At 40.0% G+C, this 25,121-nt stretch overlaps 1 protein-coding gene across 2 annotated transcripts in view; it reads left to right on the forward strand.

Annotated features, from left to right (window-relative positions):
* WDFY4 (WDFY family member 4) overlaps positions 1-25,121 on the forward strand; it is a 127,870-nt gene that overhangs the window by 64,131 nt on the left and 38,618 nt on the right. For both annotated transcript variants that reach the window (XM_027648205.1, XM_027648206.1), the window contains exons 40-47: positions 4,595-4,672; positions 5,607-5,810; positions 6,683-6,734; positions 8,033-8,199; positions 17,446-17,594; positions 18,704-18,824; positions 21,374-21,459; positions 22,871-22,933. In XM_027648205.1, the coding sequence (XP_027504006.1) occupies positions 4,595-4,672; positions 5,607-5,810; positions 6,683-6,734; positions 8,033-8,199; positions 17,446-17,594; positions 18,704-18,824; positions 21,374-21,459; positions 22,871-22,933 (920 nt within the window). The remainder of the gene's footprint in view (positions 1-4,594; positions 4,673-5,606; positions 5,811-6,682; positions 6,735-8,032; positions 8,200-17,445; positions 17,595-18,703; positions 18,825-21,373; positions 21,460-22,870; positions 22,934-25,121) is intronic.

Genomic DNA, 25,121 nt, shown 5'->3' on the forward strand with positions numbered 1-25,121 from the left:
GTATAATGTAATTTTTCTCATTCTAATGAGAATTTCCTGTTTCCTTCTTTTGGAATTATCATCCACAGAGGTTTTAAGTGTTATTAATTGCCACTTTTGAGGTTCAAGTGCTGCACATATATTTTCTGTGTTTGTACCTTAAATACTTGGATTAAAGGCGAATCTGCCCCCCTTCACTAGCAGAAAACCTGTACGTAAAAGTTGTGAAATACATACCTAAACACAGCCCTAAACACAGTGATTTCTTGAATCAGGGTCATCAGATCTGTTTCTGCCACGCACAAACTCTTTGCCACTGTCACATATGCTATTTAAATGCAATTTGTGGCCCCTCCCACTACTGCATGCTGTCACCATGTGCATCCTCTTTGTAGGCTTACCAGGCTGTTTCAAATTAATTCAGGTTGGGTTTGCCACATCACCATCCCCTCTTGCCCTGCAACCAGGTCATAGTGACAGGAGGTTGTGGACTCTCCATCCTTGGAGGTGTTCAAGACCACGCTGGATGCAGCTCTGAGTAATCTGGTCTAGTGGAAGGTGTCCCTGCCCATGGCAGTGGGGTTGGAACTAGGTTATCTCTAAGGTCCTGTCCAACTCAGACCATTCTATGGTTCTATGATGTTCCAGAAGCTTACTTGTCTTAGTTTCCCCAACTATAAGCTAAAGACTTTGACCTCTTTCATAAAGACCTCTGAGATGTACTGGTGAAAAGTACTATACAAGAGTATATTACTTTTTTTGTTACAGCTGTGATGCCACATAAGTGCCCTTACTCTCTATGCTTATATGTTTATAATATTTATTTTACTCAGAAGAGCTAAAATAGTGTACCATTATCATTAGTTCTAGCCCTTACCAACAGGTGATTTAAAACACGTGCTTCAAAACAGGTATGTGGGTATTGTCACTATCATCCATGGGATTATTCACTTGGCACAGTGAGAGATTGAATATTCGGGCTTTCCTTTTGTCTTTTAGAAGTCCAAAATTATTTTGTCATGAAGTTTATTTTCATTTATTAAGAGTTTTGGCACATAGTTTTGTGTGCATGTGTGTTCTGTAATATATTCTGTAAAATATAGCCTTTAATTCTCCAAAGAAAGCTTCAAAGTGCAGAGCCCCAGGGACAGAATATTTCTTAAGGAAAGAACTGTGGTACATGTGGTGTCTGTATCATGCAACATGAGTTTATTATGGCAAGTCTGAATATTTATGAGGTGTGGGAATGTTAAGTGATGTATATATATTGAAAAAAAACCCCAGACATAAAGCATTCCAGAACTCAGTAGACATTTAACTTAGAAGTCACACCTCAATATTTTTTTTTCTCTTTTTGACTGTTTTGGTTTTGGGTTTTTTTTGAGGGGGTGGGGTTTTTTTGGTTTTTTGTTTTTGTTTTTTTTTACTGTTTCTCATTACAAGCAGTCTTTCAATTCCTTTAGTTGAAAGAAATTGTAGAAAACTCACTCTCTGGATTTCCTCAGTGCTAATCATTTTCTCCCCTATTTGCATGAGGACTCCACACAGCAAGAGGAGAAATGGTTTTTGGATCTATGGGGCTTTTCTGTTTTTTAATAGGAAAATAACTTGTAAATTCCATCACCTTTTCAAACTCTAAATACTGGCTGGCAGCAAAATGATCGGTTCTACTTAGAATGTGATTGTCTAAGGCTGCAAAGTAGAGAAATCTGTATAAAAAAAAGACTTAAAGCATGGTTTCATACTCAGATTTTTAGGAAAGGATTGATCAATATGGCCTTTTAGTATGCCCTTCCCTGAAAAGCATATTATATTTCTTATATTTACACCTGTTTTTCTGCATATGGAATTCAAACCTTATATTATGTAACACTACATTAACTATTACCAAATCTGGCATATTGTTCTTGCTTAAAATACTACACTGTGACACTGTTGTATTTAATCTACTGCATAAAGAGTTGCCATTTTAAAGGATAAACACCTACATTTTTTAATGGAATCTGTTTAATTGTTAGAAACTTGTTTGCACTAGTTGTTCATTAAGAATTATAGTGTAATTGTTTTAACTGAACACTTAATAAATAATAGTCTGGTCTATATTCTCCATGTTTATTGAGTATCTTTTTCAGGTTTTGGTGGTTGGTTTGGCTTACGTAGGTTTTTTTTTTTCCCAATCATAGTCATCTCCAATTTTTTTAACTGTTCATTTCATTTTATGGCCAAATGGTTTTCCTGTGGGGATGATCAATAGGGACATGTTCATCTGATTGAAGATGGCTAGCTGTAGGTCATTTGGAAACCAAACTGGATAGTCTTCAGCTGACCAGATGTGGTTAGCAGAATTTTTCCTTCTTAGGACCCTTCATATGTTTCAAAGGCTAGGAGTTGGGTCAGTGAGAATCTTTGCAATGTGGGCTTTGACCTTAGGGGTCTGAACGGTGACCATGAGTGAAATACAGACTATGAGCACCTTTGAAACAGCTTCCAGTAGAGCACTGACTTGGCTTGTGAGTATCTAAAATGGTTTATTAATACTTGGAGGCATTGGTTGTCTACTCTGAATGGCTTTTGCCCTATGTCCACATACAACTGATCTCAGCTCTTCTCGTGTGCTGAGCCTGTCTTAACAGCAGAGATGCTGTTGCTTTCTAGGTCAGGCTTTATGGGAGTTTTATATGAATTATGGAATAGTTTTGTGAGGCCACAACTGTGATTACAGGTTTAATGATGCTTTAAACAAACAAAAATATAATGACTTTCATCAGTGTAAAACAGGAGCTTCCTGCAGGGAAACACCAATAAATGTGACTTCTCAGCAGGGGTACAGACCTGGCTGGCAGCCAGCAGTGATCAGCACACCACACAGACCTTGTATGTTAACTTAATTATAGCACAGTGCAAGCAGCAGCTAGACAGTTTGCTGTGAGGAATCACCACCAGTGGGGCACAGAGTCCATGCATTTAAAAATTACCCACCTGATCCGTGGCTTTAGGTAGTGAGAGGCCGGGACTTTGACAGCCAGTTTAGCCTCGTGCTGTGACTCACAGAAATCTCACCTTTGTCAGGGAAGCTCAGGTGGTCATGAGAATCTTCAAATGGCACTAGGGGCACTCTCATCTCTCCTATACAATCTCTGGACAGTTTCTGCCTTGTCTGTCACCTCTAATCCTTAGGAACTTATCAAAGGACAGATCAATTTATCAATTTATCAAAGGACACTTTTGCTACTTTCTGTAATGCAGTTAATGGTCAACCACTCCGAATCCTGTTTTTTAATTTCATGGCTTTGGTGTACCTTGTGAAAGTTTCTGGGAAGGCTGAAGAATCTTATATTAACTTCAGAATCATGTTCAAGTAAGCCTGCATCTTTCCAACATATTTGGCTGGCACATGGAACAGATATTTCTAGTTTATTTGGATACTGTGGGAATTCAGGGGATTCTGCTTCTTTCAGTAGTGATTAGGAGCATTATCCTGAGTGAGGTCCTGATGTGTTGTACCATTGACTTAAGGGGAAAAAGAAGTTGCTCTTTCAGAGAGCTTTAATTTGAAAAATTTTAAAGCAAGTTTGCCCAGATCAGACACAGCAGCATGTAGTTGTAATAGGATAGCTTGAATCTTTTTCCAGGAAATACACTGTCAAACAGGAGAATTTTTACCTGTGATTGTTATTAAGAAGGTTGTGATGCTGAACTCTTCCCAGGTGGCCACTTGTCGGCAGTTACACCAAGAGATAATGAACAAGGAGAGGAACAGCTGGAGCAGCTATTCTTGTGTTTGCTTAGAAAAGTTAGAGTTACAAGACTCAAACAATCCCATGAGTGTTGGACAGCCTGTTAAAGCAGAGTTCTATATTGGTTCTTCAGTTATCTTCATGCAATAAGATGAAACAAGCCAGTAGCTTACTTGGTAGTTGTTTAATGCTTCAGCTATACACACAGCCATTCCATATGCTTTGCCTTTCTGATCAGGAAACAAAAATGGCTGTAATAGCATAGAGGAGCAGAGGCAGTTATTAAGTCTTCTTGCACTAGCACAGCTCTCAAAGTTTCCAGTTCTAGAGCTAGCTCAGATATCTTTGCATCACAATCCCATTAAATAGTGTATTTATACACCAAGTCACGTGTTGCCAGAGGACTTAGGCTCCTAAATTACAAAAATGTGTTTTGATGCAGTTCATCTTCTGTTTTAGAAAAGGGGATCTAGACCATACTTTTGTTAGCATTTTCTGTTTATGCAGAAAGGATCAGGTGGATAATTATGGATCCTTACTTCAGTCAAGGTCTATACAACAGATAAATGTCTTTTATGCTACTTGCAGTACTAAGTCAGCTCCAAAAGAAGAAGCCTTAAATTTTATTTGCTGTTTTCTTTTTTCTTCTGAGTAGTTCTACTAATGACCCTTGTTAAGATCATGACTACACTGTGTGTAACTTGCTCTCAAATGATTGTCTCATCATTGTACTGTCTGGAGAGCCACCAAAGTTGCAGACACAGGCCATATTCCCTACTTGTTCTTGTAAAAGACAGAGCAACTAATGCCTGCTTCTGTCCCTCACAGGATTTATACCTGCAGCAACTTGGTGTCATGTGTTCTGATATTTCTTCTAGGGATTTGTGTCATGTATGGAACGGTACCGAAGAATTGGACAGGAGCTGTATGCCTCTTTGTACAAGAACCACATACAGGTAAAGAACAGGAATATTGTGCAACAGCTTTCTGTTGTTGAAAGGTCGCTCTTGGACTACCCTGTGAAATCAGGCATTTTAGAAGTGAGAGTAGTATGTATAAAGAATTGCTGAGAGTTGATGAGACAATACTCCATCCCTGACATTACTACTGAAGAGTGATACAGACAGCATCACTCAGTAATTGGATTACCCACTTTATTTTCAGGAACCTCTTTTTCTTTTTTTTTTAATGAATTATTCCACTCTCACAGTGGCAGCAATGAAAGTGAGGACAATGACTTTTTTTTTTTTATCTTAGCAGCCAGTAAAACTTTTCAAAGAGATCTCAAGCTTACAAACAGTAAAATGTCACAGGTGTGTTTCTGTTTCAGGATTGGCCATCAGAGACCAACAAGCTTTTCCTTCTTTGAAAATCTCACCTCTTCTTTCCTTTAAATTGATATTTTAGTGCCCCCCAACTCCCTGAACACACCTACTAAGTAGAAATAATCCATTTTATGCCTAGCTGGGAGGGAGCACAGTTACTTCTGACTGAGAGATTCAGACTGTGTTTTCAGCAAGCATGGTTGTTGCCATTTGACAGACACATTTGCCAGAAAAAAAAGTGAATAAAACCTCTGTGATGCAGTTCTTCTGACTCACTGTTTTTGAGTTGGAAATCTAATGAAAGCAGCCATTTTCAAGTTTGTGACATGCTTGTATTTGTCACCGTATCTTCTAGTCCAACTATCACTGGTTTGACTAGCAAAATCTCCTGCAGCACACTTCCAGTGGTCAGTTGGGCTTGTGTTTGCCAGAACTGCAGTGTTCCTTCTGCATTTATCCCATCTGGTAGGTTGGGCACATCCCTCTGAATCACTGGGGTGGTGCCACTGCTGGTTGAGGGGAGGGAAGTGTTCAAAACATGGCACAAAGTGGTTCTGTCCCACAGATGCAGCAGTGTGGTTACAGCAAAGCAGCCAAGGACTGGATGATACTTGAGGAGCAACTTTTCTACAGAAGGGGCCCGTGGAGAGATGCATCGCGATCCTCAGAGCCACGATGGATTCTGGATTGTTATGAGGGGCCTTCACGAATGAGGAGGAGGATTCAAAACGTGAACCCTCGAGCAGCAATGATGAGAATGAAGAGTGAGGTAGAAAGCTTTTGCAAGAGGTGCACAATTTCTGGGCTGGTGACTTTATAGAATCACAAAATCATTAAGGCTGGAAAAGACCTCCAAGATCATGGAGTCCAACCTTTGACAAATATGTGCATCTCTTTCCTTCTGGTTCTTATCACCTGACTCATCAATATGCTGTGCCATGCATAGAGAACCCACTGAAGGGATCTGGTTTTAAGAAGATAAGAGAGGCGAGAGAGGCTGCAATGTGTTTAATAGCAACAGAATGATTTTCCCTCTTTTCTTGTATACAATCTCCCCAGACTGAGGACAGTATAACCTGTCCATATTTTTCTGCTTGTTGTATCTCAAGGATGTAGTGCTTCCCAATGTATGCAACGAAGTCCAATTAGAAGGCTGCACTGTCCTGTTAGTCTTGTGCTTATCAGGGCTGCTAGAACTGGTGAATGATCAAAAGGGGAATTAGAGTAGTTTAAATTAAACATTGAACTGTATATGTGAGGTATGTACTATTGTTTTTCTTTCTAATCTCCAAGTACCAGTACTATCAACCAGAAGCTGAAGCATTTCAGAATGAGGTTCCCATATCTAGGACATTTGCAGCTTTTATGTAAAGCTTGGATTCTCGCAGTTTCCTGTAGAGTGGGTGGTATGATTTTTATCCTATAACTGTCCTCACACAGGATCTTCTTTGAAGAGACAATAGTCCTTTTGCTTAATTGTTGACATTTGTTCCTTTGGGTTCCTTTTCGAGTTTATTTGAATTTCAATGGCATTTATTTACAATGTAGTTCTAATCTGTGTTTTTCTCTGCAAAACGGTTTTGAGTTATGTTCACCTGTCTGCATATTCTACTCTGGTCATACCTAGTTCTTTCTTTCCAGGTTCTCCTAGCAAACAGAAATGAAGCAACCTCCCCTGCTGAAGTAAATCCAGGTAATCTTTTAGGGCTAAATTATATCTTGAAGAGGGTGAACCCAAACAGTCAAAGATAATTGGAACTAGTGTATGGAGTTCTAGGTCAGAATTTAATACAGTGAAAAAAACTTAGTGTCAGTGCTCTGGGCTAAAAAGTCACTGTAACTTCTGGGAAAAAGCTGATGCAATTGTTATAGGTGATACATAAACTGTCTTCAGAATTTGCTACTCTCATTTTGCCATCTGAAAGATCTAAAGCAAAAAAGCTATCTTGAAATGAAAGCTTTGGGCATTCTTGGGCACCTGGAAAGCTCCCGGTTGCTTAAAATCAGAAGGAAAAGTGCAGCCTTTTCCCCTGCTTTTAGTAGACACTACAGTTCTACCTCTGAAACAGTATTTTAAACCAGGTTATAGATGGCACAGAGAAGTGGTAATAGGAATTGTAACTTTCCAAAAAATGTGTACAAAATAATGAAGAGTGGAAGGAAATCAACAAGAATGTTAACATGCCAAACTGTTCAAAATAGAACCAGATTTTTCAAAATCTTACCATTTTCTCAACATTTTTAATTTTTCAAGGCCAGATTTTCTGTTACATAGACATAAAAAGCAGAGGGGTGGTGAGGGGAGTGAAATATGGTACAGAAGTCAAAAGTTTTTCAGAGAGGGCAGAAAAAGGTAATTGAGAAAGAACTGTAGTTTGGAAATGTCAGTCTATGGCTGTGGATTTCAGCCACCTGTACAGCTGCTCCAAGTCAAGATTCTAATGTACACTGTTGGAAACATGCAGTATTGCTGTACACTTTTCAGTGTGATAGGGCCTAGAAAACAAGTGAGAGCGGATGTCATGGTTACAGTCTCCAACCAAGGAGTTTCTGCATGAAAGGGGTTACAGTCTACCTCAATAAGCAGGCTCATCATGCCTTTCCTAACTGTATGGACTTCATGAATATGCAAAACTTGGGACACGGCTTGGGCAAGATGTAAGTGGATTGTCTCTCCTTGGGTTTTTTTAAGAGCTTGCTCAGTGTGTGTTCCCAGAAGACTACCATTTTAAATTTTTCCTAATTCCCTAATCTTCTATGATTTTAGGAATTTAGTCTGAATTATGACTGACTGCATGTATCTGTCTTTAGTTCCCTGAACTAAACATCTTTCTTCAGCAGTCACAGATTTTACTTCTCTCTTGCCTGTTTTTTGCAGATAAATAATGGTATTTCCCAAAGTAGAATAGATTGGGTGAAAGTCTAAATTGCAAATGCTTCTGGTGTCATCCAGCTGCCACTAAAACTGCAATCTCTTTTATGCTGATGTAGGTGACCTGACGTTAAATGGAGAAGAAAGGGAGATGGATAAGAAGGGATTGGATTGTAACCAGCTAACATTCTTCCCTGCTCTACATGAAAGTTTCCATTCAGAAGACTTCATGGAACTGTGTGTGGAGAGACAAATTATATTGCAGGAGTTTACAGAGAGTGAAAAGGTATGAAAGATGAACTAGAAAATTTTCTCGGGGGAGATGGCATTTTAGAGGCTGAATTGCATGTGGAGGCCTATCTCTTCCTTTCAGTTTGGAGTTCAGGTGCATTCAGGCTACAGTAGATATCATCACTATCTGTTTCCTTACAGCAATTACAGTTTTACAGCCTCTGTATGAACTCCTATGTAGACTTTTCTTGAAGAGCAATAAACATTAACTCTTTGAAGTAACAGAAAAAAATTTGGGCATAGCAGCCAAGATACTCTCTTGTGGGATGGTATTGTCTGAATTTGCCTAAGACATGGCAAATTATGAGACCCTGAGAATTCCTGTCGTGCTCCTCCACCTTTACTCATGCTCAGAGCAGTGCCTTGATTAAGTGTATTTACTATCTCTGGAACAGTGTGCCAATTTTGTATAGGTTGATAATTCAGTTCACATCTCTTCCCGATGAATACCAGAAAACATTTTCTTCCTCCCTGTACATATCGTACTTTTTTCCCTGTCTCTCCATGAGTACTGGACAGATTCTTCTCTCTAAGGCCATAAAGATTTTCCCTGTTTCCTCTCTGGTACTTCCATCACGTGTCATCTTGTCAAAACATTGCTGTTCCCTCTTTGTTCCTGCACTGGACTGGATGCCCTTCTCTTAGGTTTCTTCCCAACATAAGGAAGAGGCAGGTTCAGGAACACTGGGGGAAGACATGAGTTGTGGAGTAAATGGGAGTGACTCTTAGGAAGGTGGTAACTTTGATGTTGTCAATTTAACCTCTTTACTCAAAAGCTAGCATCCTGAGCATAGTCCCCACCATGGTGACATCAAATCTTTGATGTTGGATATGCACTGCACAGAGCCATTTTCCACAAGACTGGGGAGATTTTGTCATGAGGAGTAGACATGACCTCATTCCCTCATCTTTTGCAGTGTACCTGTTTTTTTCAGTGACATCATTCCCCCACTGGCCCAAGAGTTAGCATCCCATGGTGGAAGCCAAGGGTCAGACTTTCAGTATTTAAACCCAGTCATCACCATGCTGTGATAGTTGTACATAAATGTAGAAATAGCTGTTTTATTTCTCAATACCATCACCAAATTTTCTTGATGCTTTGCCAGTGGCCAGGGGTCGCATTCATGCTCTCTAACATGATGACTTCCTCATGCTATCAGGGCTGTTGGTGCAGTCTGTTTATGTAACATAATTCATTTACCTTCCCCTCCTCCTTTTGTCCCTTCCCCCCCATGCCTCTCCCCAGCAGAAGGAGACAGGCATGAAAATGCGAGGCATGTTTTCCATGCCCTGATCTCATTTTGAGCCTTCAGGCTGTCTGTCTCTTCTCCATGTAACTCCGCAGGAAGCCATCAGAAATGCCAGGCATGTTTTTTTCCAGCAGCAGTTGCGGCGTTGCTGAGCTGACAGAAGTATTAACAAAAGCAGCGGGGGGTGACATTAGCTGTCCTGTGCTCACTTAGTGCACCGCTGTCCTGCCTTGTCAATGGCTGCCTCCTGAGCTGTTTGCACTTAAAGCAGGCAACTGGAGCCATCTTACCTCCTGCACTGCACAAAAAAGTCATTGTGATGCTTTGGCAGATATGGGATGGATTTCTGGAACACAGGGATAGCTCATGTCTGGAAAGTGGTCATTGTTTTATAATGTCACCCAGTGCTATTTTTTTGCATTACCATTAAACAGACACTTTTGTATATATTCAGATATGTGAGATTTCTTTTTGCAGAAGCAGCAGATCAAATGATATTGACGTTTTTTAGTTCAGATTCTTTTCCTCAGCAAGTTAAATCAGGAGAATATGAGTGCAGGTGGAGTATTGCTATGCTAATATCATCTAGTCTTTTATCTTACTTGAAAAATGGAATAGAAAATATTTATAAGCATTCCTGTGAAAATAATCTTAAGTATTTAAACAAGGTAAGTTTGCCACTTGGAATGCAAGAGAGCGTGACTATAAAGAAAAAAGCAAATGGATATAGTTTAAGTACAGGCTAAAGGAAGCTGCTGAGTGGTTAGTCCCTGAGAGTGGAGATAAGAGGGAGCAGGCAAGTTCTGTATGTTTGAACAGCACCCAGACCATGGAAAGTTAAGCCTTTAGATAGGCCTTTAGATATGTCTCTTTTTTGTTGGCTTTTTTTTTAAATGCAATAAACTAACCACAGAGAAATGCAGACAGGATGGAGGGTCAAGACAGTTTTGCAGATTAAAGGAGGATGGTGGGCCGGTAGTTGAGATGCTTTATTGCTTCATCACCCTTACAGATGGCCTCAGCAGGGACCACCTATGAAAGCTGGGCAAAAGAACTGCTCTTGGTGTGCTTGGGACAAATGTGACTTTGAGCGCAAAGCTGGGAATTGAGTCACTTCACTGATGAATGTTTGGAACTGGTGCTGTAGTTACAGTATCTATGTATATATGCCCAAAGCACAAGGTGGAGGTTTTTTCCTGCACTCAAGTTAATGTGTGTAATTCACTAGGTGAATATATCAGACTGTAGGTGCAGATTTAAGGGTGTTGCTGTCAGGGTTGTTCTCTCAGAAGTTACTGAACTGTCACACTCTGGTTGCTTGATTATACATTTTGCTGAGGCTCCACTGAGGTTTTAGTGTGTACAGGTATACTGAGCCTATGTGCAGCATAGTCATGGGAAGAGATATGGATGATGTTACACATGTGCTGCAGCAGAATTTTGCAAGAGAAATGCAAATAGGAACCTGTTCTGACTAATCTATCAACTTGCCTACCAAAAGGCAGAGCACCAACTTTTAAAATGACCCTACCTTACCAGCAGAGACAAGGAGATTGGATTCCTCAGATCTGCAATCTGAGCACCAACTGTAAGATTGCCTCCCTTATCTTTACAATCCTAAGGTAGTCCTGCCAAACTGGTAATGTGTGTTTACTGTGTAATAAGTGAAGAAAGTGTTGGAAAGCTCAGGGAATGGTTTTGGTGTAGAAATTCTGAATTTTGGAGAAAGATAAATGTTTGTGTGCATGGAAGTCATTTGAGACCGTAAGAAATCCAAGCAGCTGGGGAAATGAATCTGAAGTTAACAAGCGGGCACAGCCTAGCAGAAATCTGGGCAGAATGCCTTTGCTTTGAGGAGGGGCTGGAGAGAGCACAGGGGATAACAAGAACAGTGACAGAAGGGACTAGCCTAAATTAGAGGGATTGGGATCCATGGTGTGGAAAGAGGTGTTGATTAAAGGACAGGCTCAATGGAAAGAGGGAACAGCTGTAGAGTGCAGCATCTAGGACTGGCAGAATGGTGCAGCAGCTCTGCATCCACTGTGTTTTTAGGGGGATTGTACATACCTCACAGCTATGAATAGAATATTTCAGTTGAAAGGGACTTACAGTGATCATTAAGTCCATCTGCTTGACCACTTCAGGCTGGCCAAAAGCTAAAGTATGTTATAGGGGTGTTGTCCAAACACCTCTTGAACATTGGGTTGGGGCAGAAACTACTTCTCAAGGAATCCTGTTCCAGTGTTTGACCACTCTCTTTGTAAAGAAATGCTTCCTCGTGCAGCCTAAACCTACCCTGTCACAGCTTTGAACCATTCCCATGCATCCCATCACTGGGTACAAAAGAGAAGAGAGCAGCACCTCCCTCTCCAGTTCACCTCCTCAGGAAACTGTAGAAAGTGAAACAAAACATCAAGAAAGGCCTGTTTTCATGGGAACACTGTTACACTTCATCCCACTGTGCGGATGCAGCAGTAAAACCTTATGTGTGCTGACGTGCAGTGTGAACAGGGAGCAGCTATTGTGGTCAAAGCAGAGGATTGGGTGGCCAAGTTCTTGGCATTTCCCTTTTCTGTGCCTCAGCTTCTCCTCTTCCTTTGCTGCTGCAGGCCCAGACATAGTAATGGCTACCCCACTGCAGGAAGGGGTGCTAAGAAGTAACAAGCATTTTCAGTGTGAAGCTCTGTGTTCAGATGGGAGTGTCTGAAGAATGACTAAGTGTTGCCGATCATTACTTGTCTGACTTGCTCTACCTGGGTTTCTGCATCAGTGGAGAGGCTGCTGGGAGCTCCTTCCCCAGCCCATGCTCCTCCAGCCCTACCTCAGCTCAATGAACAACTTTACAGCTACATGCAAAAGACAGGGTGTGACTCATGCTGTGAATGTCACAAAAACTCCCCATCAGAATATCTTTAACCAGATCTCTGATCTTCTGGATATCTTCAAAATACTATTTGGTGTTCCATGGATACCTCCTAGCATTCTACCTTTATATCTGCTTCTGGGTTTGTTTTTTTTTTTTTTTTTTTAATGTTCACCTTGATGAAAAACATCTTTCAATTTTAAGGCTGTAGCTGCTCTCTGGATCTCTGCAGAGCACCTGACAAGCACCAGGGCCCTCCAGCAGACACAGCTGATTCCCTAACAGTTTTTTTCCATAGAATGATGCATCAGGTCAAGGAGCAGGCAGACTTTGCTGTGATTATTCTTGAGGCAATGGGAAGGGCATGAACTTGAATGAACTAACCCTATGGGGAAATTTAAGGGCTCATGTTAGTTTTTGGCAGCATTTTCTGTTTGAGAGGAGCCTGGAGTGAGACAGAGATGTCTGGGTGTACAAGAGGTATGAGCACAATCCTATCAGAACTATCTTCCAGATGCTATCATTAGCTAAGAGATGCCAGCTTTTTAGACTGGTGATGGGTTGGGACAGATGGCAGCTTTCATCACAGAAAGCAAGGACAAAGAGCAGCCCCAGTGCCCACAACCATGTACAAGAACAGAACTTTCTTCTGCCACCCTCCCTTTTCCCCAAATGTGTGATATTCTTTCCTTGCAGCATTTGAGAAGTTGTTAAAACCCTGAGAAGTGCATACAAAAGAAGTGGTTTTTGCTGCAGTGGAGTGAGGGAGGGAGGGTGAGTGGTGATTACACGCAAAAAAGGAATGTGCCCTGGGTCTTCTAAAGCAAAGGTGTGACCACAAGGCTTGCTTTCTAGAGATAGCAGTGGTTTCACTCAAGTATGAGCAGAAGAAGTTGGATCCACTGTTTGTAACAGTTCTGATGTGACTAAATGCGAGCCTACAGCCCCTACCACTAAAGACTAGTTGATTTAGTTTCTTTTGGAAACTGCTCCACTGAGCAGCTGGAGGGAATGAGGCAACCTGTCATGTATTCTTAAGTTGTGATTAATGAGGCGCGTGTGTGATGGTTTCAAAGTAAGATGAGACTTCAGCAACAAGCAACCTAACAATCATTGCAGGAAAGGTCTTGTCAGTGGCATAGAGACGTGAACCTGTATTGCTCTCTCTTACCATGGCAACACATATCTGTTTCCCTAGCAAAAATTGTGAAAGCAACGTATTTGATTTCATGTACTCTTAGTAATTTTAAACTCTGTGGCCCTAAATAACATTTACCCTACTTTACTGATAGGACCTTTGTAGTTAATGCACCCTGTGATTCCTCTTTATAAAAAACAGAAAGGGCAGAAAGAGTACATAAGCACAGGTTTCATCTCTGTGATTCCTGATACAGTGCTACCTAAATGCATTGTTTTTATGTGTATCATGCAAAGTTTATGTAGCTTTTGCTGAGCAAGTGATTAGAGCAAGCTGTGAGTGTTTATAGGTAAACATGAGATATGGCAATGAGCAGGAGGAAGGGGATTCAGTAAGTCCCTAAGCCACTGATTGCTTAGAAGGCATACGAAGATCAAGAATCAGTCCATGCCAAGCACATTTCTTATACTCTTTTCATAAGGCTCTGTTAGAAGATACAGGAGAATTGTTTAGGTGGACCTCTGAACTGACTTGGAGTAGCCATTCTTTTGTACTTATTCAATTAAAATGTTATCCTCAAGAGATTGTGTGGGTGTGTTCCAGAGACGTGGTTTTGTGACTTTAATTTCCTTGCATTCCTGTATTTTTCCTAGGAGGGACCATGCTAACACTAGTAGAGCCTGTAGGAATAGATGGTTAACCCCTATTGTGTTTTTGGAAACTGTATAAAGACTGTTTGCATTTGTAATTCTTTTAGAAATCTGGCTCTTGAACTCCAGAGCAGAATATGCTTTTATGGCTGTTGGCTTAAATGCAACTAGAACACTTAGAAACAGGTCTTCTGAAAAAAAAGAGAAAAATCTATGCCTTTAGCTTTAATTCTCCTGTACATCTGAGTGAACAGAGCAATCAAAAGATGGAGGGCTTTGGGCAATACCTTAGAAGGTAATTATTCAATTATTTTATGTCATGTTTGCTTCATTGATTAATGATTCTAGTAGCTTGTGAACTGGATTGTGATCCATTTTGACAGAAAATGGAAGTTTTTATCTAATTTATGATAATTTCAACCTGCTTGGTGTTTCAATGCAAGACTGAAGGTACAAGACTTGTAGGTACAGGACTGTTCTGATGGAGGTTCTCTAGTAGAACTCTTTGTCAGATCTTTCTTACTCACCTGCAATAAAATGAGTCATGTTCCCCAAAATGAAAAAAATTTACTCAGCCCAAGTATTTCTAATAGTGCAGATCTATTTAATAATAATATAAATTTGAAGAAATAATGTCAAACTGAAGAAATGGATACAAATGACTGTTACTGGTTGGATAGTACAGGAGACAGAATGTACTGGGGCTTAGAGTTTAAGGTTTGAGAAAGAGAGGTTCATGCTCTCTCCTCTCTCAAGGTCTGCTAATGTACCCTGGTCCTGCCTTTGGTGGAATAACAAAGTTATTATTTTTGCCAGACATTATTAGTGATCATGAGCAGGCCTCCTTCACAATCCATGTCCCTCCTAAAACCACACACGTGATCTCTGGGTCTGATGAAGGGGATTTCTTAGAAGCCTGAATTTCAACTTTGTGTCCATGTAGCTATTTTATACAACTGCCTGATGTTTCAATATTCAGTTACCTTCCTTTTGGGAAGAAGTGATCTTTCTACTATTTAATTACTTCAGAAAACCCTGCGGTTTGCTAATGTGAGCAGAATTCCCCAGTATTCTCAGTGCAAGCATATGTCTCTAAACACATAATGGCAGGCACTCCAGCTCAGAGAGTTCTGTGGCTGGCATATCCCACAGAGACAGGCATTCTTGTGGGATCTGCATGAGAAGTGATGGAAAAATTCTACCTTCCTCTTAGAAATTATTCATAGGGGAAAAAAATTGAAGGGATTTTCATCAAAAATTATCCACAGAAATCTTCCAGGGCTGGTTTTTTTAAACCTAGAATGAAGAAAATAATCTTCTGTGACCACTAAGTGATTTCACAATGAACCACTCCATTTTGTTGGTAAAATAATTGCTTTGCACTAAAAATATTTAAATGTAGAAACAAGATTTTATTTCATTTATTTATATATTTACTATTTATGTTGTGCTGGCATCAAAGACTGAAAATTTGTGTATCAGTGCAGGTCTGTTTCAGCTGACCTGAGCTAGCTTATGTGTATTTTGGGATGGAGGCAAGGAAGGCTGTAGACTTGTTTGCAGAAATAATGAGGTTAGGAACAAAGGCAGAGAGCAAAGGAGAACCATACTTACTCTACATATCATCATGTAGACTTCACATGATCTAGTAAAACCAATGCCATTTCTGGGCATGCACAAAAAATAATGCAGCACCCTTTTTCTTACAAAGTTTGGTAGAGATAAGATCATTGAGATCTTAAGAGACAAACTGACTTCGTCATATTTCTCATACTTGTTAATCTGTTCTCTTAAGAACATTGCACTAGATTTCTGAACCAAGAAACTTCTTCCTCTCTAACTCCTCCATATGCAGCCCTCTGGTCCTTGCATTTTCAGATGGACTCAGCTTGCAAAATTTTATACTTATTTCTGGATTTTATGCAGTTCAGGATTGTGTTAATTTACAGGGGGAGCTCAACAGTGAGTTGTTTTCTTAGTATGGAAGGTAGTATTAGTGTTCTAAGATTTTGGAAGCATTAGTGTTTTGTTGTAGAATGAATGTTTGAAGGGGTTTTTGCAAATAGAAGGTGCTTCAGACTGGGCTAACAGACTGATGATTAGCTTCTCCTTCCTGCCCTGGGAATGTAGGAGACACTGGCTGAAAGTTCTGGTTGAAACTGGGCACAACAGTGAGTTGACCTTGATCCTCACAGTTGACTGTGATAACCAGTGGACTGTGCTTTTGGAGCTGAGTATTTGTAGAATATTGTATCAACAGACAAGAAAAATAAGGAACTTCATGCCTCTAAATGTAAGGGAAATTCTTTGGAATGAATTACTGCTTTATTTAAACTCATAACTTTTAAATTTCCTACAGCCCACACAATTTTCCGGATGGTTGGACTTTTCTGGTCCCTCTATTGTTCTGTTTATTTTTTGCACCATCTCTCAGCCATAAAAACTGTTCCAGAAAAAAGGCTTTCTTTTCTTTATCAAAATCAGTCAATTCCATGAACTGGCATACATGACAGAAGAACTACTTGGTTGACAAATTCCCAGTGCTTCTAAATTGTGTTTTAGAAATTCCTCTATTTTAAGGGCCAAGTTAATTTACTCAGGAGTAAATGCAAGAAAGTGAGATGCAAAGGGAGGTTTTTTTAAAGTATTCCAGAATGTTTATTTAAATCTTTAAGACAACTAAAATGATATATTCATATATTTTGATTGGCCTTCTGTATAATACAAGAAGGAAAAGTACCAATTCAAGGAGTTTTACGTTACTGAGGATTTCAATCCATGCTTATTCAGCTGGTCTTGGTGAGATAGATACCCAGAGAACTAGATTGTTTCCTTGCTCATTCTCCCTGCATGTTTGCAGGATTTTTTCACTGGGATCTAAATGAAAATGTTTGCCTTTTCTCTCTATTTGAAATACATATATACTTATCATATGTCACTGTTATTCTGTATGATGCTGTGTTAGTCACTTCTTTCCTCAGTACTTCAGCCCCCTGCCTGTGTAGTAATGCCCTCTTACAAAGTTTTGCAGTGCTAACTCCTGCAACGTTTGCGAGTTCTTTATGTTCTGTAGTGATGTTGCTAACTATAACTACAGAGAGATGGGTAAGGAACAGGGAAACTGTGGGAAAGTGCACCAGACCCTCCCACTAGTACCACAGAAGCAGGCACTGCCAGTCGTATGGTGATTTTGTGGCCTCATCCCTATGGACCTGCCAATCAATATGGCAGCTGTTTTGGTACAAACATATGTTCTTCTGCATCACTGGGTCTAGCTCCCTGCTGTCTCTGTCTCCTGTGTTACCAACTCCTGGCTTCATTCTGCTTGCATCCATACTAGGTCACATTCAAGTGCTCTGTGGCAGTTGTGCAGGGCCATACAGCATTGGAAGGAGTGTTGCTCTTTGGCAAAGAGCACTTCTACATCTGCGAGTGCTTTGTGTTGTCCCCTCTAGAAGAAGTCTACTGTACTCGTCACTGCTTGTCCAGGTGAGTCATCCTTTCCTTCCAGAGATCTGCTTGGTTAACTTCAGTATTGGCACATGGATACCTTGAATTTGCACAGACTTTGAGGGGATTTCAATGCAAGCATTGAAGCACAGCAAGAAGTTTGCCATCCTTTCTATTTGTTCAAAGAATTGTTTAACATAAGTAATGTAGATGCTTGTGCCCAGGCTTTGGAGGTGCAGTGAGAACTCCCATCTTCAGCAGATGGAGATGGTGGACAGTCTCACACATACATTGCTGGTTTTCAGTTATTTTAAGTGTTGTTAATGTTTCTTTCCGAGTGGCTCACATCTTTTATTCATATGGAACAGTCAGTACAACGGCCTTTAACTTCACTGTCTCATAAGTTTTTTGTTTGTTTCTCCAAGAGAGGATCGTAATTAATATTTGGCACACTCTTTGTCTCATGATTTATTGAAAGCGATCAATACTGAAAATGAGTCTGTTAGACTAAGATCTTTGTGCATACTTTGTGCTCATGTGCAAAGCCCAGTGGGACAGAGAGTAACGCAGTGATTTTACTCCTTGACTGTCTGCTCTGCATCCAAATCTTAGTAAGTCCAATATCAGTCAATCTGATCAGGTGACTTAAGGATTGATTGGACTGGGTCTGATAGAAGCTTAGGTTGCTTTTCTATGGGATTTTCTGTGGGCTAGGCTGTAGATAGCAATTCCAGTACATATACAAAACTAAAATAATAATGAATTAATTGCTTGATTATTAGTTCCAAGTAATTGCTGTTTACAGTAGCTGTGTGTCCATATGACACTTGCCCTTGACCCAGGCTTTCAAGTTCTCCCACTCAGCTCCTTCCCTCTCTGATTTTCATACTTCAGTGTGTGCAAAACATTGCCTATTTGCCTGCACTAAAATAACTCCAAACCTGCCCTTAGCCTCCACAGGCTCTTTATTTGGGGAACCTTTAGTATTTAGCTTTGTTTTCAGTTCATGTATGCCCCTGTTGATCTTGCCATCTCTTTATATTTGTATTCTCCTTTAGGGAGGACCTGGATGTTCATGAGGTCTCCTCGGGTGTGTTTTGTTTCAAATTAATTTTTTGGATTTTTTATATATATTTTTTCTCTTCCAGCATCAGTGATCCATTTATTTTCAACTTATGTCATAAAGATCATGCTGTGGGAGACCAGATGTGTTCCCGTTATTCATATCATGATATAAAAGAGATTCATCTGATGCGGTTTCTTCTGCAGGTAGGAACTGACATGCTTGGTCATTTGAGGGAAAGCTGCAACAGCACTAATGACACATGACTGAAAACTACTAGCTCAATTTTCACTAAGACTGCAGAGATTTCTTTGCTTAGATCCCAAAATCCTTTTACTCCCATCATTGCTTCCATTAGCCTTTGGTAATACAAACTCCTTTTTATATTCACCAGAGTGTTTAAGCACCCTCACTGGAGTGGTTGGCTTATTAGTTGTTAGACTAACAGTGTTTTTCACACTTTATCTCAATATTTTTGAAAATTAGACTTGAAGTCAATTTCCTGTGTTTTGATGGAAGCTCCCCATAAGTGGCTGACTTTCAGTAATGCCCATCTCCCACACACTTCAGTAGTTATGACATCAGTAGATTATGGGTATGTGTAACACACTCACCCTGGGCCTCTTAGAATAACTTCCAAGTTGTGCATGTGGTTCAATAAAAAAACCATAAGCCAGAACAAAGGATTCGAATCCTTTGTGCTGTTAGTGCAATACCCAGGAGCTACTCATCACCAGTGGCCTGGTATCCTTTTAGTTTAGCCTGGTTTAGGTGAGCCTGTGATGAGAATCACAGAAGAATTGTAGCTAGAGCTTCTTGCAGCAGCACAGCCTGTACTTGTTTAGAGGGTTTTGGTATAGTCTAAAGAATAATTCACAGATTTGTCAAAAATATGGAGTTTTGAAGCAGCCATAACTAATTACTTGTTATTTTTAATTCATTTTTGGAAGGTTGAGATTCAGTAGAGAATTAAGAAATCATTTGGAAAATTCAGAAGCTAGAGAAAATGGAGCTGATAATTGTCTTATTCACGTAGTATGGCACTCATCCATGAGTCAGCCCTGTTTTATTTCATTTAATTATGTATGTAAAATGGACAATTTTAGTAGGTGAGACTTGATTTAGGATATAGCATATTTCAGTGGTTAGGTCACTCGCCAAGGATGTATAGGAATGTTAAGTCATGTTCTGAGTAACTGTGAGAAGCTTATTTTCTTACATCACTGGTGATCAGCCTGAGCAACAGAACCGTCACCTCTTCTGTTTCAAGAATAGCATAAAGTTGCCAGTGGAAGCTTGCTGACTACTCACATATTCACATCTGTGTATGCATGAACTTATTAAAACATGCAAAATAGAAATGTTTGGTTTGACCCAAAATGAAAAGTGGAGACAAGTAGAAACAGTCTTTGAATGGGCCTGTGGCAAAGGCTGAGCTTGTTGGTTCAAGGGGGTTTGTGATAGTTGTTTGTTTGTTTGGTTTGTTTGTGGGGTTTTTTTGTTTGGTTGGTTTGGTTTTGGCTTTTAGTTTGGTGGTGGTTTTTTTGTTTGTTTGTTTTTTAGGTTTTTTTTTGTTTGGTTGGTTGTTTTTTGGTTTGGTTTTGTTTTGGGTTTTTTTGTAGGAGGCTTTTGTTTTTTATTTGTTTCAATAAACTGAAAACTCAAGTATCTGTATCAGGCTTGTACTAGGACTCTATGTCACAAACTTCTTTGAAAAAATATTGTGGAAAAAGAGGAAACCTGACTCCTGATGCTTTCCCTGCAGGACAGGTGGATCAGCTGTTTAGGCAGCTACTGTCCCTCAGAGCTATCTCCTCCTTTTCATGCACACAGCCCAGCCCAGAGCAAAGCACTGTGAAACCACATGGCCTAATTCTGTAACAGCAACACTTGAGCAGACTTGGTTTGGAAAGCTGAGCTTCAGAGCAAATGCTGCAAGCTGTTTATTGTCATAGCTGCTCTCGTATTACCTTTCTACTTTATCCTTTATTTGTGAATCATGTATGAGGCAGTTGCCACTTTGGTGTTTCTCTAGGTTTGTATTGCACCTGCCACATTTGGATTGAAACTCATGTCTGGGTTTGCAGACACTGCATGTTATTTATAGTTTTACTTGAATGATATGAGGTGGGGAAAGGACCACTCACTGAGTAAATAATAGGATTACATTCAAATGTCCAACATAGCAATGTGTGGAGACATTGCGGGGGGAAAAGAGAGTGAAATTTTCTTTCAACTTTAATTATTCAAATCTTCAGTGAGAAATGCCATAAATTCCCCTTTCTTCTTTGCTGCTTCTTCTTTTCAGGAGAAATTTGGGCAGTTCTCTTTAGCTCTCTATTAATTTAGAAAGTAGTGTGGTTGCTTTCTATAAGAAACTCTTACTTAGAATCCCCTCTTTGTGTTATCTTTAACACCTAATTGGAAATTAATGCAACTGTTGTCTTAATAATCACACCAAGATTTCAAAATAAAAATATTTCAGAAGCAGCAGGAAAAGGTGAGTGATGGCACCAATATCTGGAGTTTGGTTTTGTTTCAAAGAAGCATTTGAACTCCTAGTCACCCAGTAGGACCGTTCCTACAGTTAGAGAAATATAGAATAGTAGATATATTTTGCTTTACTTCTTCACACTTGGTACAAAGTCAAGGTCCCTTTTTTTAAAGCCCTGAAGAATTGGACAGGCCATAATTGACCTTTTTACAGCACTAGGCTTTGCTCTGCATCTCTTCACACTGTAAATCTCCTTTCCAGGAAATTGCCTTGGAAATATTCTTCAAAAATGGTTACTCCAGATTTCTTGTCTTCCATGACAGCGATCGAAATAAGATATTTAAAAGGTAATGACTATCTCGTAATAACATGGGAATACCCAAGTGATGCTCCTGGTCTACCACCCCTATTTATCCTGGCCTAAAGTGTCTGTGTTGTGTTGCCGCAGCAGCTTTATTTTCAATTTCAACTCCTTGGGTTTTAATGGGTTACACTTAAGCTATGAAATTTTCCTTTTGCTGACCTGTGAATTCATTGGAGCATTAAACAGCCACTGATTTATCAAGGGATCTAATGCGTGTGTAGGACTTTTCTAGCACCCAGTGGTGTGTTGTGTGTCCCTGCATCCCAGGAAACTGCAATTGTAGCTGTGCTCCTTCCTCCCACTGAGATGAGAGCCACCTCCACCTCACCTCACAGTACTGGGCAAAAGAAGATTTCTTCCTGCTTTTTCCAACACACAAAGTGTCATTAGATTCTTCAGGAATGAAATATTTTTGCCTCTCTGACATTATCTTTGGTGTGGAGTTAACTTTTAGCAATGGTATTTTTATTTAAAAAATATTTATCCCTATATGCTTGTCTTGTTAAATGGAACTTGAATGTAAGACTATGAAGTGATTAATTTGCACTTTATTTTCTTGCATTTTTTTTCTACTGTAGTTCTAACCATCATATCAGGATTACATTCACTGGCCTTTACACAGGAGAAACACTTCAATACCAGTATTTCTCCTGTGGTAAATGCTTCAACCTGAACTGAGGATTGGTACCATTAATTTCTAAACAATCACATCAATTCCTTTTGCTCCTGAAATCTCTGAACAGTTCCTATAGGAGTATTGCATAAAAAATTCAATGCAGATTTATTTAATCTTCCTTTCCAAATTGGCTGCATAGTGTGACTACTTAGAATCACAGGGCCAGCTGCTTTGTTTAGTCTTTATCTTTGCTGTCTTTGAGCACTGACAAGTATCTCTTGGGAGAATCTTTCAAAGGCAGTTCAACATGAGGTTTTGATCTTCAGCTGAAGGTCACAAAACCTGTGTATTCCAAGGGTATAGTTTGTCTGACATCATAAAACCCACAGCGAATATAAAGAGGAATGGCTGAGATGTGGGTTGGTATTCCTTTCTGCCATTTTTCCTAAATAAATGTCTAAGTGGGTTCTTATTCTCTGGCTTTAATAGCCCCTTAAATGACCTGATCATAAGTCCATAGCCCTATATATAAATTCAGAGTCCTGTTTGGGAAAGAAACTGCTTTTATCCAGCCCACAGATAACTCCTTAATACTAGATGTATACTTTTGCTGTGTTGTCTTACAGCTTTATTCTAGGTTAGAGTCTCAGTGAAATTCTATGGCATCCTTCAGGAAGAAAATTGTTGTTGAAGACATGATATTAGTTATATACATATGTAATGTATCCTAATAACCATTTACATAAATATAATGTGACCTTTCCTATCTCTCCTATAGATTTTGCTCTTTCCAGCCTGCTTTGAAGTCAAAGGGGATAACAGAAGAGTCCCTGAATATAAGGTAAATCATAGGAAACATTGGATATCTGTAGATAAGTACAATTGTTTGAATAAGTTGCATCTTAAAGCAAAGCATACAGAAACTTACCTATTTGTGTCCCCTATTTTAAAGATCCAAAGATGTTGGTAGAGCTCCAAAAAGCATTCTAGCATATATCATCCACACTATGGAGACATGCAAATAGTATTGAGTAGGTGATCATGCACAGTTGATTGATAATTATTATCTCCTTAATATTACTTTACTGGTAAACTCTACACAGATGGTTACTGTGGGAAGAGACAGTCAGTGAGATGAGGTTAGAGCTAATCCATGATGCTTCTGCATAATGACCTCTTCATTGCATGCTTAGGGCAGACAGTGATAGATGTACACATGGATCTTTTGGTGTGTTATATTAGCTGTACAGTGGAGATTCAGACTTGTCCCTCAGATTTACCACTGCAGGAAAAAATAAGTTTTCTCCTAGTGGCAGGTGACTGAGAGTATGTTTCATGCTGACCATGAGTTACTTGCATACCTGTAATTTTTCTCAGTTTGGGTATCTCAGGAACACAACCCTAAGTGCCTGATTGGTGTCCTCTGAAATGATCACCTGAGGCTGAAATACTGTTGAGACCTGAGGGGCAGATTGTCCCTGTGAGCTGTTGTGGCCTGTGTCAGCTGTGTTCTTTAATTTTCAGTCTACCTGTTGTAGATCATTATCTATCTTATAAGTGAGCATTTTCATCCAGTCATCAACTGGCAAAAAGTATCAATGCAGTCTGCAGCCAGCTCTGGCTAGAGCCTAACCTATGCCAGAGGGAATGGTTGACTCTGTGGAGCATGGTGTCTATTCTGTGTGGAGTACACAGTAACTCACCCCAGGGCTTCCTTTCCCTGTGCTTCCTGGGTGCTCAGCTGGTGTGAATATCTTGAGATAAGAAGCACTACAGCATTAGGAACTTTGGGCATTAACTGGGTTTGTGGTTGTTGTGAGAAACACTTGATTCATGTTCAATCTCAAAGATTGAGGCAGGCTCTATGTCTAGGTCTAAAGTAGCCTATCCTGAATCCCATAAGGCTCTGTCTTCAGTTTTACTCCATTAGCTGAGAGATGACCCTGTGTAAGTTATTCACTCCAAGAATGTAAGGGGCCTTTGGCAGAGCTTTGGCTGGACCATGTTAGAGAATGAACTGAAATAAAATAAACATAAGATAGTACCGCTGCCTAAGTAATGATCCCAGAAAAGTTGTGGTTAAGTGGAAAGCTAGTGAAAATAACCTTAGTAGGTGTGTTTCGCTTTACCAAGCTCCAGTCAGAACTGAAGGACTGAGGACCTGATGAGTTGACTTTTCCCTTGTTTGAATTTTGGAGCTGCTTCTGAGTTAGAAAATTTCAAAAGCAGCATATGGGGCTCTGTCCCCACCTAGGAGTGCAATGGCCATCTTCCACAGCATCCCAGTTTTATCTGCCCTACCTGAGACAGGGAGGAAGGCCAGATTAAGCTCTTTGTCCAGACACACTATTTATAATTGCACAGTTGAAGCATGGAAAGAAGAAATTACTAGTTTGATGCATCACATGACATTGAGGTAATAGCATTTCTGGGAAACCTTGTATAGTTTTTTCCACCTAGTCCATAGGAAATACACAAGAGTTCCAACTCCCAGGCTCTACTGTAGTAATTTAAAAAATAAAGTGTTCCTGGCACTTTATCATTCATTTCAATATACTTAAATGTTTGCTGTCATCACAGGTTATTACGGTCACTGCCAGCACTTCTTCTTGTGTCGTGCTTGACTGCCTTTATAATCTGCTCATTGCTTGTACCTGCATATTGCTGTTTGCAGGCTCTCAGCAATCTCTGCCCTAGGGATGTGATATGAGCAAGTGAATGTGTGTGCTCAGGTGCACACAAGCATACGAACGTGTGAATGGAAAGCTAAAAGTAGTGTGGGAACACTAGACCTGACCATCAATTCACAAACTGACTCTTGGATAATGGAATACAATGACTCTTCTTAATCACTTTAGTCACTGCCTAAGTGATAAGCCTGGGACCCCTAGAAAGAAACCTTTTCCCTACCCCTTCTCCCTTCTGCAGCTTCCTTGGAGGGATACTCAGAGGCAGACAAAACACAATGAGTATGGGCAGTGGTGCTGACTGTATTGTGCAACTTGGAGATTGCTGCACCTAGGTATAGC

The sequence above is a fragment of the Corapipo altera genome, unplaced genomic scaffold (assembly GCF_003945725.1).
Source record: "Corapipo altera isolate COAL_440 unplaced genomic scaffold, ASM394572v1 56, whole genome shotgun sequence".
Lineage (NCBI taxonomy): Eukaryota > Metazoa > Chordata > Aves > Passeriformes > Pipridae > Corapipo > Corapipo altera.